This window comes from Chrysochloris asiatica, unplaced genomic scaffold (genome assembly GCF_000296735.1).
Source record: "Chrysochloris asiatica unplaced genomic scaffold, ChrAsi1.0 scaffold00138, whole genome shotgun sequence".
NCBI classification, from domain to species: domain Eukaryota; kingdom Metazoa; phylum Chordata; class Mammalia; order Afrosoricida; family Chrysochloridae; genus Chrysochloris; species Chrysochloris asiatica.
Genome location: NW_006408656.1, coordinates 6,265,628 through 6,282,002, shown reverse-complemented (window position 1 = coordinate 6,282,002; position 16,375 = coordinate 6,265,628). Strand labels below are relative to the sequence as shown.

The following is a 16,375-nucleotide window of genomic DNA, read 5'->3' as shown; positions in this document are numbered from 1 at the left end:
ATTGCTGGATCATAAGGTATTTCTATTTTCAACCTTCTGAGGAAACGCCATATTGCTTTCCATAGAGGTTGACCATTTTGCAGTCCCACCAGCAATGCAGGAATGCCCCAGTCTCACCATATCCCTGCCAGCATTTATTGTCCTCTACATTTTTGATCTTTGCTGTTATTGTTGCTGTGAGATATTTCATTGTTGTTTTGATTTGCATCTCTCTAATGGAGTCCTGGTGTGGTGCGGTAGGTTAATGCACCAGACTGCAAAGCCGTTTGAACTACAAGGTCAGCAGTTCAAGCTCACCAGCTGCTCCTTGGAAAACCCTATGCTGGGTCGCTATGGGTTGGAATCGACTCGACGGCATTTGACAACAACAACAACATTGGCTAGTGATCGTGAGCATTTCTCCATATGTTTGTTGGCTGCTTGGATCTCTTCCTTGGTGAAGTGTCTGTTCATGTCCTGTGTCCACTTTTTGATTGGGTTATTTGTCTTTTTCTTGTGGTGGTGTAGTTTCCTGTGTATTTTAGAAATGAGTCCTTTGTCTGATGTGTCATTGCAAAAGATTTTTTCCATTCTGTGGGTTCCCTTTTTACTCTTCTGGTGAAGTCTTTTAATGCACGTAAGTTTTTAATTTTTAATATGTCCCACTCATCTATTTTGTCTGCTTTTGTTTGTATGGTTTTCAAAGTGTTTTGTTGTCCGTGTATTCCCAGAATTAGCGCCCTCACATTTGTCCTGATTTTTTCATTGATGGCCTTCATAATTCTGGGATTCACGTTTAGGTCCTTAATCCATGTTGAGTTGGTTTTTGTATAAGGTGTGAGGTGAGGGTCTTGTTTCAATCTTTTGCATATCGTTTTCCAGTTCTGCCAGCACCATCTGTTGAAGAGACTATCACTTCCCCATGTGATATATTTAGGTGTTTTGTCAAAAGTCAGTTGGCTGTATGTAGATGTGTTAATTTCTGAATTCTCGATTCTGTTCCATTGATCTGTGTATCTTTCATTGTACCAGTACCAAGCTGTTTTGACCAATGTAGCTGTGTAGTCAATTTTGAAGGCTTCTGAACACTTTAAAGAGGTCTTTTGCAGCAAACTTGCCAAATGCAGTGTGTCATTTGATACTTGTCTGTTGCTTCCATGAGTGTTGATTGTGGATCCAAGTAATTTCTTTTCTTCATATATCATGATGTTGTATATAGGTCCAGTTGTGAGGATTTTGTTTTCATTTTCTTTACATTGAGGTGTAATCCATACTGAAGGCTGTAGTCTTTGATCTTCAACAGTAAGTATTTAAAGTCCTCTTCCCTTCCAATAACAAGGTTGTGTCATCTGCATACTGCAGATTGTTAATAAATCTTCCTCCAATCCTGATGCCACACTGTTCTTTATGTAACTCAGCTTCTCAGATTATTTGCTCAGTATACAGATTGAATAAATGTAGTGAAAGGATACAACTGTGATGTATGCATTTTGTGATTTTTAACCATTCTGTATCCCTTTGTTCTGTTCAAACAACTGTTTCTCAGTGTAAGTACAGATTCCTCATGAGCACATTTAAGTGTTCTGGAATCCATATTCTTTGCAATGTTATCCACACTTTGTTATGTTGCTTACAGTTGAATGCCTTTGCATAGTAAAAAAGTACAAGTAAACATCTTTCTGGTATCTCTACCTTCAGCCAAAATCCATCTGATGTCAGCAGTGATATTCCTGGTTTCAAGGTCCTCTTATGAATCCAGTTTTAATTTCTGGCAGCTCCTTGTTGATATACTGCTGTAGTTGTTTTTGAATTATCTTCAGCAAAATTTTTTGTGCTTGTGATGTTAATGATAATGTTTGATATTTCCTCATTCTACTGACTCACCTTTCTTTAGATTAGGCAGATGTAGATCTCTTCCAATTGGTTGCTAAGTAGCTGTGTTTCAGATTTCTTGGCATAGATGAGTGAGCACATCCAGTGCTTTATTAGTTTGTTAATGCATTTTAATTTGTATACCGTCAATTCCTGGAGCCTTGTTTTTTGCCAGTGCCTTCAGTTCAGTTTGAACTTCATCCTTAATACCATCATTTATTAAATGTATGCTACCTCTTGAAATGGTTGAACTTCAACCAATTCTTTTTGGTACAGTGTCTCTGTATTCCTTCCATCTTCTTTGCATGCTTCTTGCATCATTCAGTATTTTGCCTGCTCTTGTTAAGTGCCATTGAGTATGTTCTGACCCATAGAGACCCTGTAAAGGATATTTGAGGAGTGGGTGGTGCTTACCTTGTGGTTCAAGCCTACCGCAAAGACAGCTAAGGGCACATGGCCTGAGTGGGTCACTCCCAACTCCAGAAATTGGATTCTAGAAGAGTTGACAGTTTCTCAATTCTGAGATTTTGTCTTGCTTACAAATAAGCATGTCTACCTGAGTTTCATGAATGTTGGCAGAAGACATGATAGGCTTGGATCAAAGATAAAGGACTTTTTTACTCATGGTACAACAGAAAGCATAGGCTTCATGTTTACATCAGTTCCCTTTGCTTTTAAGTCCTATGGGAGTGATACAGAGTATATAAGGTGGATTCTGCACAAATAGTGGGTATGCATCTCTGCTGAGGAACGAACCCCAAGCTTAGGAAACTCTGGTCTTTAAAGGGCACTGCTAAAAAACCTGCCCACTGAAGGGACACATTTTTAGAAATTTGCCCTCTGTCCTGAAGGGAGATAACGATATCTTACAAAGCTATTCATCATACAAACATCCTTGAAAATAATGTTGTTAGGTGCTGTGAATTGGTTCTGATTCATAGCACCCCTATGCATAAGTGAACAAAGCACTGCCAAGTTCTGTTTGAGCCTCACAAGTTTGAGCCCATTGTTGCTTATGCTGTGTTAATCTATCTCATTTGTGGGTTTTTCTGTTTTTCACTGACCCTCCACTTTCCCAAGCATAATGCCCTTCTCCATGGGCTGGTTCCTCCTGACAACATGTCCAAAGTATGAGAGATGAAGTCTTACCATCTTTGCTTCTAAGGAGCATTCTGGCTGTATTTCTTCCAAGACAGATTTGTTCTGGCAATCCATGTGTACCTTCAGTATTCTCCAACGCCATAATTCAAATGCATTGATTCTTCTACAGTCTTCATAATTCATTGTCCAGTTTTCACATACAGTTGAAAATACCATGGCTTGGGTCCGTCCTGAATAAAAGTTATCCGTTTCTTTGCTCAGAAGACATGTAGATGTATAGAAAACTCTCTCTGAACTAAAAAAAAAAAAAAAGATGTTACAGTTTATCTCCACTTTGTCTTCCCTTCTCTTATTCTTTTCTTCTTCTCTCCACATTTTTTTCAAAATTACACAAAGCTAGATGGTTTTGTTTTTTTGCTTTTGCCACAATATCCCCTCTGTTCCACACTTCCACACTTTCATGCATATGCTTTTTTTTTAAGAAGAAATCATTGATTGTATATATTTAAACAGTATACTTAAAGCATTTTATTCTATGTCTTTGTGGTGGACTCTGAGGGCAGTAACTGTTGGGCTTTGTTTTTTAGGTAACACAGCACCTGGCACATAGTTAGCATTTCTTGAATCTTGCTGTCTGTTAACTCTAAACTGTTTGTCCTGATATTAAAAATGTAGTATTGCCTAGATTTGCTTATCTGACACCCTCATCCCAATCCTCTCGTGTAGTGTTTCTTAAAATTTGGCACATACTCCATCATTGGTAGTATTCCAGGCCATTTTAGATGATGCATAGATAAATATTTCAATATGTTGAACTCACAGATATCAGATTTCTTATTTGAAATTTAGGACATTATAGGAACAAGATGGACAGCCAACAGTTGGATTGGCCCTGTCAAAACTTTTTGCAGGAAACATTTCCACGTGGCCATGCTGGTCACACCAGGAGTCCTGGTGTGGCACCGTGGGCTAATGTGTCAGACTGCAAAGTTGTTTGAACTGCAAGGTTGGTGGTTCAAGTTTACCATCTGCTCCTTGGAGACCCTATATAGGGTTGCTATGGGTCAGAATCGACTCGATGGCACTTAACAACAACAACAAGCTGGTCAGAGAAAGTTGAGAAACATTGTTTTCTGTGTCCCAGCCTTCATTGTCAATTTCCTTAAGTGAGGAAATAATAGAATTCAAGTTGGAGAGATAAAAGATACACCAGAATAAATCGTGTATTCCATGAGTTGTAATGTCCAGAATCTAGGGAGCTTTTTATTAATTCACGATTTAACTGATCATGGACTGGACAGCTTCATTGCAGATGTGCCTCTGAGTTGAGATCTGCAGGATGAAATAGATGTTAATTTCCCTGGAAGGAAGGGAGCATTTTTAGGCATGTGAAGAAATAGTCTATGACCATACCTTTGGTGGAAGGGACCATGAGAAGTAGCGGGAACTGTCAAATTTTACTATGGGCAGAACTAGAGGATCATGGTTTTGAGATTCTGTTCTGCATTTGTAGACCATGTTAGGCGTTCCTCTTTGTTGATGTTTTAATTGTTTGGTTTAAAAATGATACAAGTTTGATAACAATGTTTCCATTGTATTTATTTTTATAGTTACCCATACAATTATGGAGTTCTGGTGTGGTACTGTAAGATAAGTCACTCCTTGGAAACCCTGTACAGGGTTGCTATGAGTCTCAACAACAACATATACTTTTTTTTAAGTATATGGTGTTATGTGCCATGGAGTCGGTTCCAACTCATAGCGACCCTACACAGGGTTTCCGAGGCTGTAAATCTTTACGGGAGCAGACCACCTCATCTTTCTCCAGCGGAACCACTGGTAGTTTCGAACTGCTGACCTTGCGGCTCACAGCCTCATTTGTAACCACTATGCTACCAGAGCTCCTTTTTTTAAGTATATAGGTGTTTTTAAAAGGAGATACTTTAAAGAAAAATTATGAGTAAATACTTGTTTAGGAGATATATAGATATGACATTCTCCTGAAAAGCATGCTGTGGAGTATGGATTCTGTCAGTCCTGACTGTTAAGGATTGTTTGAATCCTTTGTAGCTTAGGAAGAGTGACATTTTTGAGCAAGTACAGTATAGACTTCTTGTTGTTAGGTACCATTGAGTTGAGGGTCTTTCTCATATTCACTGAACCTCCACTTTATCAAGGCATGATGTCCTTCTCCAGAGACTGGCCCCTCTTGATAATATGTCCAAAGTATGAGACATGAAGTCTCACGATTGTAGCTTCTTAGAAGCAATCTGGCCATACTTCTTCCAAAGCATATTGATTCCTTCTTCTGGCACTCCATCAGTAATCTTCGCCAACACCATAATTCAAATGCATTGATTCTTCTTTGGTTTTCCTTATTCATTGTTCATACGTGCATATGAGGTGATTGAAAATACCTTGGCTTGGATCAGTCGTACCATAGTCCTCAAAGTGACATCTTTGCTTTTGAACACTTTAAAGAAGCCTTTTGCAGCAGATTTGCCCAATGCAGTATGTCCTTTGATTTCTTAGTTGTTGCAAACGCTTCAAGTTTTCTTTGCTTCCAATAAGCAAGTTTGTGTTATCTACATATCATAGGTTGTAAATGATCTTTCTTCCTATTCTGATGCAATGTTTTTGTTCATATAGTGCAGCTTCTTGGATTATTTGTTGAGCATACAGATTGAATAGATGTGGTGAAAGGATACAACACTGGTGCACACCTTTCTGGGTTTTAAACTATTCATTATTCATTTTCCTCTTGTTCTGTTCAAATGAATGCCACTTGGTCCATGTACAGCTTCTTCATGAGCACAATCTGGAATTCCCTTCTTCTCAGTGCTATCCACAGTTTGTTATGATCCACACAGTCAAATTCCTTTGACTGGTTACTTGTCAGTAAACATCTTTTTGGGTGCACAGTGGCTTAGTATGATAAGCACTGGGCTTCCAACCACAAGGTTGGCGTTTTGATCCCATCAGACGCTCAGTGGGAGAAAGATGATGCTTTCTGCTCTTGCAAAGATATACAGCCTTGGAAACCCTATATAGGATTGTTACGAGTTGTAACCAACTCAACAGGATTTAACAAAAGCGGTAGAACATCTTTCTTATATTCTCTGCTTTCAACCAAGATCCAGCTGATATCTGCAGTGATATCCCTAGTTCCATGTTCTCTTCTGAAACTGGCTTGAATTTCTGACAGATCCCTGTTTATATGTACTGTTGCAGTTCTTGAATTATCTTCAACATTTTACTTGTGTATGATATTAATGATATTGTTCAATAATTTCCACATTCTACTTGTTCACCTTTTTTTGGAATGGACACAGATCTCTTCCAATCCATTGGCCAGGTAGCTATCTTCCAAATTCCTTGGCATGGGTGAGTGAGCACATCCAGTGCTGTATCCATTTTAGTTGTTGTTCCATCAATTTCTGGAATCTTGGTGTTTTTTTCTTCTTTTTAATGTTTTATTGTTTATTATGAATTATGTGGTAGTTTACATGGGAGAACATTAGTTTTATATTCATCTTGTATTACATTGTTTCATTGCCATGGTTACAATCCCCTCCATGCATCATCAACCAACCAAAGGGTATACCTTGCAAGCCTGCCCTCTGGTCATCAGCACAAAGCCCCTCTCCTTCTCTGGGTCTAAAGTCCCCAGCTGCTCCATCTCTCCTCGTCATCATCTCTGCCTCCATCTCTGGCGTCACTGCTTCTCTGGGTAGGGTCCTGCTCTCCGCTCTTCTCCCTTGATGGTCCCAGGGACTTTCTGTCCTAGACTGTAAAGTTAATCACTCCCCTCCTTGTCTATCTTTACATTTCCAACCCTCATAATCAGTCCTGATAACAATTATTCACTATTGTATCATAAGAGACCTATCTGCATTTCCTTTTATCAGCCCCGCCTAGATAGATTGGATTGGAATCTTGTTTTTTGCCAATACCTTCAGTGCAACTTGGATTTCTTCCTTTAATACCATTGGTCCTTAACAGCAATCAGTTATTTTTGGTACAGTGACTGTGTATTCCTTCCATCTTAACTATGGGAAAAAAAAATTGAAAATTACAATTGAAATGTAATTTTACATTAAATAAGTGAATTGAAATATGTGAATACGTTGTTTAATTATTTTTTCAATGTTTTTTTACATTTTATTTTAAACTCATGACATTAAAATTGACAGAACTAAAAAATGAAAAATTTATACGGCAATAGATAACTGTATTTTCTGTACAGTAAAAATTATGAACACTAGAACAGGGTTTTTGTTAAAGTTTTCTTCTCATGTACATAGGCAATCTTGCTTGAAGTTTGAGGAAACTAATCCGTAAGCAAAACTTTCCATTAGTGACTGGATCTGGCTTAATAGGGCTAGATTGAATTTCTAGAAGGAAAACAAGAGCCCTTTAACCCATCATTCCCCACAATAACGGAGTATCTGTAGTGTAATGGGGAAGAAAGTCTGGATGTATGTTCAGTGACTTCTCTTCAAGAAGGAGTTCTTGAGGAGCTGGAGAGCAGAAGGCCGCTGGTACTGGTCCCTGTAGTTTGACATTTGTTGCCTCTTGGCCTAGTTCTTGTGTGGTAGTTCCTCTCTCACTGAAGTCAAGATTTAGACTTTCAGGATCTGTTTCATTTTCCATTATTTGGCAAGAGTTGTCCTTTTTATCGAAAGCCAATAGTTCTGCAGCTAGACAACCTAAGAGTTCATCTGTCAATTCTTCATTCTTTACAGAGTCCAGAATTTCTTTGGAAATTGAATGATCATCATTTAAAGATTTCCCAAACATTTGATATGTAATTGACTTATTTGCTAAACTATCAGGGTCCAAAGAATGTGCCCAGTTTTGATATCTTTGGGAAGTTGTGCTTTCTTGTTTCTCATGGAAAGAGAAGTTCATGAGTGCTTTAGACTTATTTGAAATACTATCAAATACTAGACTGTCAGTTAAAATTTGATTGGCTTTTAAATTACAAGAGATACTTCATTCTGTTTTTCTTGCAATACATGTTTGTTAGAATTCTTCTCACTGGGCATTGCCCAGCTGTTTGTTTAATTTTTAATTTGTGTTTTGACTTAATGGCTCTAATTTTTCTAGAACTGTGCAGTTAATCACCATGGGCTTAAGAATTTGTTAAGAGTTGATATTGTTGTTAAGTGCCATAGAGTCAATCCCAACCCATAGTGACCCTGTATAGGGTTTCCGAGGAGCAATCTATGAGCATGAACCACCAACCTTGCAGTTCAAACCAACTTTGCAGTCCAGTGCATTAACCTAGTATGGTGGTGGTATTGTGTCGTGGAGTCGGTTTTGACTCAGTGACCCTGCATAGGGTTTCCAAGGCTGTAAATTTGTATGGGAGCAGAAAGCTTCATCTTTCTCCCACGGGACAGCTGGTTGTTTCAAACTGCTGACCCTTGAATTTAGCAACCTGACCCATAACTACTATGTGACCAGAGCTCCCACTATAGTAATTGTTGTTGTTAAGTGCCGTCGAGTCGGTTCCGACTCATAGCGACCCTGTACAGGGTTTCTGAGGCTGTAAATCTTTATGGGAGCAGAAAACCTCATCTTTCTCCCGCAGAGCAGCTGGTAGTTTCAAACTGCTGACCTTAAGGCTCACAGCCCGATTCATAACCACTACGCTACTATAGTAATTAAGAATTCATTATTCCAGATAATGTCAAAACAGTCCTCACCCTCATTTTCTTCAAACTGGAAAACCAAAACACATATACTTGATATGTGGGAAACAAACTGAAACCATGGAAAATGAGAAATTATAAAAGTCCTTGATAGGCACCAGTGGGGATGTATTGGATTTTATGATGGCTTAGAAAGAATAATGTACTTGGAAGCCTGACAGCACCAACCACTTTTTATGTGTTTACTGAGTACTTTTCAAAAGACTTATGAGAATTTTCAAGCATTTTCAGAATAAGTGATCCATCATGTTTCCTATCACCCAGTTTCAGCCATTACATACTTATGGCTCTTGCCCTCTTCATCACCAGTTGGATTATATTGAAGCAAATCCTAGATAATACCATTTCAGTATTAAAATTTTTAACATGTATTTCTAAAATATAAGGACTTCTTTAAAGAACATAACCACAATATTATTGTTACCACCAAAAAATGTTTTCAAAATATCATCAAGTATCTATTCACACACATTTTAAGAAACTGTTGAATCAGGACCAAATAAGAACCTTACATGTAGGTTCCTTCTACCCACTAATTGTTTTTAGTATATTACTCACTTAAGTTTAAAATAGTAGCATTTTTTTCTACAAAGGAGGAGATGAAATACTTGAGAGGTAAAATAATTTGCTTTACATCACACAGCTAGTGAGTCCTTTTAGCTGAAAATCAGCCTAGCCTGTCTGACTTGAAAGTCTTTGTGCTTTTTTGGAATTAGAAGATTTTGTATTCAAATTGTGGTTAAATAGAAATTTCTTTTGCATATCCCACTATTTCCTCTCCTTTTCCTTCCTTCCCCCTAGCTCAAGTGTTTACAGTGCCGAGTCACCTAATTAGGTAATTAAAGATTGTGGTAATTTTCACTCAACTCAGTTATATAAGAGGAACTTTGAGATTGCTCTACCACACTGGAGTAGATTCCAGTTTAACCAGACAGCTCCAGAACAATCTTTTTCTTTTTATCTCTTACATTGTTTCCTGAGATAGGGCCTAAGGTTGGGGCCATAGTGCTCTAGCAGCTTCTACAACTTTAAAGATGTAGTATTGCACTGTTTGATATGGTAGCCAGTAGTCACAGTGGCTGTCTTGTTTTAATTAAAAATAGAATCAGTTCCTCAATTATACTAGCCACATTTCAAGTGTTCAATATTCACATGTGGTTAGCAGCTACAGTACTGGATATAACAATTCTATCATTGCAGTTCTATTAGCGTTGATTGCAGAAAGTTCTGTTAGAACTGAAAAGTAATGGGTGGAAGCAAACATTTGTGGTTTAGACTTGAGGTTAAAAATCCTTTTTTATGATGAGAATTTAGATTATCATTCTTGAGAGTGGGATGGTAAGATATCAGTCTTTGAGACTTTGAGTAATGACCATTCTGGAAGTCTAGAAAAACTGATAATAAAGAGGAAGAAACTACTATTATCTAAAATACAATCTAGTGCCTCTTTCCCTCTTCCACCTGTCTGTCAAGCCCACAGAACTGATTGTATGGGATATGAAAGACCCTTGAAGAATGATGGTTTATATCTTTTTAGAAAAGTATGTTAATCTTGTCATAAATTTGTCTTTCTTCATTGTTCTCTCCATTAACTTCATTTGGGGCCTGAAAGATATATTTATGATTTATTACATGCAAAATTTTATGAGCCTTGGCATTTTGGGAGATGATGAGATTGGATCCTAATCCAGTCTTGAGAAAGAAGAGAACCTTTAGTGGAAGGGAAAAGGAAGGTGAGATCTGCATTAACTGAAAATATCAAAGAAACTTGGAAGAGGTAGAAATCTTGAGCTGAGCCTTAAAGGATGGGTGGACTTTTCCTTGGTTTAATGTTTTATTTGCGATATTTCCATGAAACCCCATCTGGTTTCCACAGAAATAAAGTCTAATTTAATTATTCAATGATCTGCGTGAAATAGTTGATTTTTATTCTAAATACATTGCCACAAATTTGTATTTCTATCACATTTCAACTCTTGATTCCTTGGTTCATTTTCACGTACATCTCTTAAAAATAACATGTTCTAAAGCACTTTCATGTTGCAGCAAATTAATTCTTCTACCTGAAATACTTTTCCAGCGCTATCCTTTCAGGGTTATCCTTGAGATGAGCTGAACTAACGTTCCTTCTTTGCTCCTACAGTGCAGTACTTGCTTCTTTCATCTGTTACATTTCTTACTCTATTTATTATAATTAATTTTTATTTTCAATCCCTAGTTTAGTGTGTGGCTCTTACAGAGTATGTAATGTTTGGTGAATAGGTTAATTAAATACAATCAGTTCTGAAATGTGTGTTTTAGTGTTAAGAACCCAGTTGTCTTATATGCATAGGTATAATATATATTTTGTTAATTGACTTTTTATTTGTTCTTAGATGTCACTAAGAGGATCTGCGCCAGTGACAATTGTACCTCTTCCTGGAGAGCAAGTACAGGTTCAGGGGGTCATCCAGACAGCTCAGTCTTCTGTAATTCACCCACCACACGTGCAAACGGTACAGAAATTTGAAGGCTTAGTGGTTGACTGTGGGGACTTTTATATCATGAGTCTAGTTGGGATGTTATAAACCAAGATAACAAAGCTGTTTTAGAAATTAGATTATAGAATTTACAAAGTAAATAGAAGAGTTTGAAAATTTTCTAGTGTTATGCATATGCTTCTTAGTGAAAGTAGAAGAAAATTTAGGGATAAGTTACTGCTTTAGAGTTTAAGACAATGAAAGATTTATAAGGGAAACAACTTTTTTAACAATGGTATTATTAATGAAAAGTAGAACTCTGAAGTGCAGGGGTGATAATGTTTGAGTCTTAGACAAGTAAAATAATACCTACCTTCTGTTTTATGGAGGTCAAATATGAGACTTCTCATAGTAGAAGACAGCTCCCATTTGTATTTCTGCACCTTCATATAATACCTGATAACAGTAGGAAGGGCAGAGCTATGCTGGGTTTTCTATTCTTCTTCTCTTAAGTCCCATCCCAACTCTGATGAATTCCAGAACACCTTTGGTTATCGCTGATATTTAGAAATAGCTTTCTTGGAAGAAAAACTGTATGCCTTGTTGTTTTTTCTTTGACTATATTGTGTTTGTGGTCCTGGTATGGTGCTGTGGGTTAATGCACTGGACTGCAAAGTCAATTTGAACTGCAAGGTCAGTGGTTCAAGATCACCAGCCACTCTTCGGAAACACTATACAGGGTTACTATGGGTCGGAACCAACTCGATGGCATTTAACAACAACATGTTGTATTTGGCAGTGTTGTTAACTCTGGAGCCGCATCTGGCTGTTTTTACTTTAGATAAGATTTCACTTTTATTTGTTGGTGCTATCATTAAAAAGAAATATTTGATCTTAGTTCCAAGTAATCCCTTAGTTTTAGATACTGTTTTCTTATTTGAATTCAGTGGGAGGCCTTGAAGTAGATTTAGGGACAACAATAAAAGTAGTTAAAGGTCTAAATTAGAAATGAAATACCTAGGACTTTTGAGGAAAAGATAAAAGTGACAGATTTTTTCATAGTATTATTTAATAGTTGCTAATATTTACCAATATTTACTAGGTTGTAGTTGTTGTTAGGTGCTGTCTAGTCAGTTTTAACTCACAGTGGCCTGTATAGTGTTTCTAAGGTGCGGCTGGTAGGTTTGAATTACCAACCTTGTGGTTAGTAATCAAGTGCTTATCCTACAGCACCACACCAGGACTCCTTATTTCTTTTCTATCAAAAGATACAGATTTTATGGTAAGGTATATTGCATACTGTTCAACACACGTCTCTGGAAATTTAAAGTCTAAATCTAAATAGCTTAGGGGAAGTTTTCTGTACATTTTAACAAAATGTCGAGAATTGATTTTACATGTCCCTTCTAGAACTTTGTTGGGCTATTTTAATTTTTTAAAGAAGATGAAGCCAAGTGTAACCCAGCTTTGGACAAATGTTGGGTAATTTAATACATTAAAAAAAATGGAAAATAAATTGATCAATTAAGAAATAGTACTATACTTTAAAACATGCAAATAGTTATTATGTTGACATTCTCAAAAGTTTATCAATAATTGTTGTTGTTATGTGCCATGGAGTCGGTTCCGACTCATAGCGACCCTGCATAAGGTTTCCGAGGCTGTAAATCTTTACAGGAGCAGAAAGCCTCATCTTTCTCCCATGGAACAGCTCGTAGTTTCGAACTGCTGACCTTGCGGTTCGCAGCCCAATTTGTAACCACTATGCTACCAGAATATATAATTTAATATGTTTATAATATGCCAGGTACCCATTCTATGTTTTAACACTTATAATGGTGACATGAGATAAAACTAATTACTTTAAAGTTTTAAAATTGTATGTTTATACCTGTACTTCTTAGTAACCTTACCTTGCTTATTATTTGTTCTCAGTTTGTGTTTTACTTTATCTTTTACTAGTATTTGACATAGTTGATCATATCTGTCTCCTCAGTACACCACCATCAACTAGTTTTCTAGGACACCTCGCTGGTGGCTCTGTCTCTCAGTCTTATTTGCTGGTTTTTACACTTTTCCTTAACTTGTTAATGTTAGTGTGTTTCTGGTCAGCCCTTGGTTGTCATGTCTATGTATAGTTACTCCCTTAGTGAGCTCACCTACTCTCATGACTTTAAGGACCATCTAAAGAGCTACAACTCCCAAATATGTATAACTAGTCCAGACTATTTTCCTGAAGCTCAGGATAATATAGCCAACTGTCTTCTTAGTGTAGTAGTTGGATATCTAATATATGTTTCAAATTTAGCATGTCCAAAATCCAAGTCAGACATACTATGAAATGACCAAGACTTTGAATACTGTACCTCAATGTAGAAACCGGGTGGAGATCAGGTACTGTTTTTTCATAACTCTAGTGAAATAGCATTCCTTTATTTTGAAGGTAGACTTCTTACTAGCTCTGGATTTGCTATGTTACATGTTTCTCTAATTAGTTTGTGCTCCTGGAATACGTTCTCCATTTCTCTTCCTTTTTTTTTAGGTTCTAGTACTAATAACCTTAGATTTAATGTGCAAATGAGTTTGGGTAGCAGGAAACATCATTTTTTCTGAAACTAAAAATCTGATTTAACTTTTTCCCCACCTGTTGTTGATCATAGTAAAATGAATTGTGTCTTTCAGGCATCATCCTTATCTGAAAGCGAGGAGTCTCAGGACTCATCTGACAGCATAGGCTCCTCACAGAAAGCCCACGGGATCCTCGCACGACGCCCATCTTACAGGTGAGTACTGTTGCTTATCAAACCCTGTATGTGCTGTGTTACCAAGAGTTAGATGGTGTTGTGCAAAGCACAAGATAACAAATAGCATTTGTAAACAAAACCCAACAACTGTAATGAAAAATTAATAAATCCTTGAGTTGAATAAGAGATTTTAATATACTGCTCTCAGTAATTGATAAAATAAGCTGCCACTAAAAGGGATATAAAATATTTGACCAATGTATTTATCAAACTCAATCTAGTAGACAGATATTAAACACTACTTCCAACAGTTTGTTCTGCTGTGGTAGATTGTGTATTTCTGTGATATTAGAGACCAGTATTTTAAATACCAGCAGGATCAACCGTGGTGGACAGGTTTCAGTGGTTCCAGACTAAGACTGAGTAGGAGGAAGGAGAAGGGGACCACTTCTGAAAGGTTAGCCATTGAAAACCCTATGAATAGTAGCAGAACATTGTTTGATATAGTGCCAGAAGATGAGCCTCTCAGGTTGGAAGGCACTCAAAATATAACTGGGGAAGAGCTGCCTCATCAAAATAGAGTTGACCTTAATGACATATGATGCATGAAAGCTATCGATACCTTCATTTATTGAAGCAGTACAACTCAAAATGAGAAGAAACAGCTGCAAATATCCAATAATAATTGGAACATGGAATGCACATAGTATGACTCTATGAAAATTGGAAGTCATCAAAAATCAAATGGAATACATAAATATTGATATCCTAGTCGTTGTTGTAGCATAGTTGTTATGAATTGGGCTGCTAATCTCACGGTCAACAGTTCAAAACTATCAGCTGTTCCGTGGGAGAAAGATGAGGCTTTTTGCCCCCTAAAGATTTACAGCCTCGGAAACCCTGTACAGGGTTGCTATGAGTTTAAGTGCAGTTGAGTCACTTCTGACTCTTAATGACCCTGTATAGAATTTCCAAGGAACAGCTGGCGAGTTTGCAATGCCACACCAGGAGTCTTAGGCATTAGTGAGCTGTTATTAGTCATTTTGAATTGTAGAAGCATATAGTTACTCAAAGTGAGAAGAAACAGTTGCAAACAGTTCCTGATCAGCCCTGGTCCCTGGGTTAGATCAGTGCCCATGGGCTCAGGAGTTGCCATAATTCCCCAAACTTCAGACCAGCCAGCCCTTACTCTTCTATCATATCATGGTCAACAGGGCCAATGGAACATGTCCAGACTCAGCTCATGTCTTCATTGCTGCCTTTCCCTCACTTCCATTAACAAGTAGACCTAGGTGGTCACCAGAAAACATATATTAAGACTGCTTGTGGGTTCCCTTTAACTTTTCAGTCCTAGACAGGGGTTTTCCCTGATGGGCTGACTTTTCTTGCTTTGAGACTTGCAAAGCAAACAGCTTGCTTGAAATTCAAACAAGCAGTGTGTTTTTTTTTCTTCAGGGCTTTCTTTCAATAAAAATCTTATATTCTCCCAGCAGTTCTGGGGTGGTCTGTATGTCATTTCAAATGCAAATGTACCAATTCTGAAGGTTCTGGGTGGGGCTTAGGATTCCACCTAAGGCCACATACTCTACAAAGGCTTAAAACAAAAGGTCATGTGTCATTTGCTCCCCCCCCCCAAATTGTAACTCCCTTTTTAATAATTCCAGTCAAGTACAGGCTGAAGGTGGGCTTACAAGCACTCTGTAATCATAATGCCTAATATTCCTCTCTGAAGGTGGGCTTACAAGCACTCTGTAATCATAATGCCTAATATTCCTCTCATACATTTATGTCTGTTTTATAATAATAGGCAGAAACAAATATCCCTAAGGCAGTCAAAGAAACCTTTTAAAACATTCAAGTTCAATCTTTTCTTTTCCATTGGACTAACTCCATTCATGGAATCCTGGTGTGGTGCTGTGGGTTAATGCCATGGACTGCAAAGTCATTTAAACTGCAAGGTCAGTGGTTCAAGCTCACCAGCTGCTCCTCTGGGAACCTTATTATAGGGTTGCTATGGGTCATACTGACTTGACAGCACTTAGCCACAAGAACAACCCCATTCATATGCATATGGCCTGGAGTCTCATAGGATGGATTACAATAGGCTCTGGCCCCCTATCACCCATCTTTTTTGTGTGACATCAGCTCCAGGCAACAGCAGAAGCTGCAGCTCTCCCCTCCACTTAAGTATTTTAACCTCTATATTCCTTTCAGCTATTACTGTTGTTGTTAGGTGCCATCGAGTAGGTATCAATTCATAGCGACCCTATACACAACAGAACAAAACACTGCCTGATCCTGGGCCAGCCTCACTATTGTTGCCACGCTTGAATCCACTGTTGCTGCCAGCTGGCCAGTCCATCTCGTTGGGGGTCTTCCTCTTTTTCTCTGACCTCCCACCCTACCAAACATGGTATCCTTTTCCAGCGACTGGTCCCTCCTGGCAATATGTCCGAAGTATGAGAGACGAAGTTTGGCCATCCTGGCCTCCAAGGAGCACTCT

At 37.9% G+C, this 16,375-nt stretch overlaps 1 protein-coding gene across 1 annotated transcript in view; it reads left to right on the top strand.

Moving 5' to 3' along the window:
- The window catches only part of ATF1 (activating transcription factor 1), an 81,964-nt gene that overhangs the window by 19,220 nt on the left and 46,369 nt on the right, over window positions 1-16,375 (top strand). Inside the window, exon 2 of the mRNA XM_006870047.1 lies at window positions 13,811-13,911. Within this exon, the coding sequence (XP_006870109.1) occupies window positions 13,811-13,911 (101 nt within the window). The remainder of the gene's footprint in view (window positions 1-13,810; window positions 13,912-16,375) is intronic.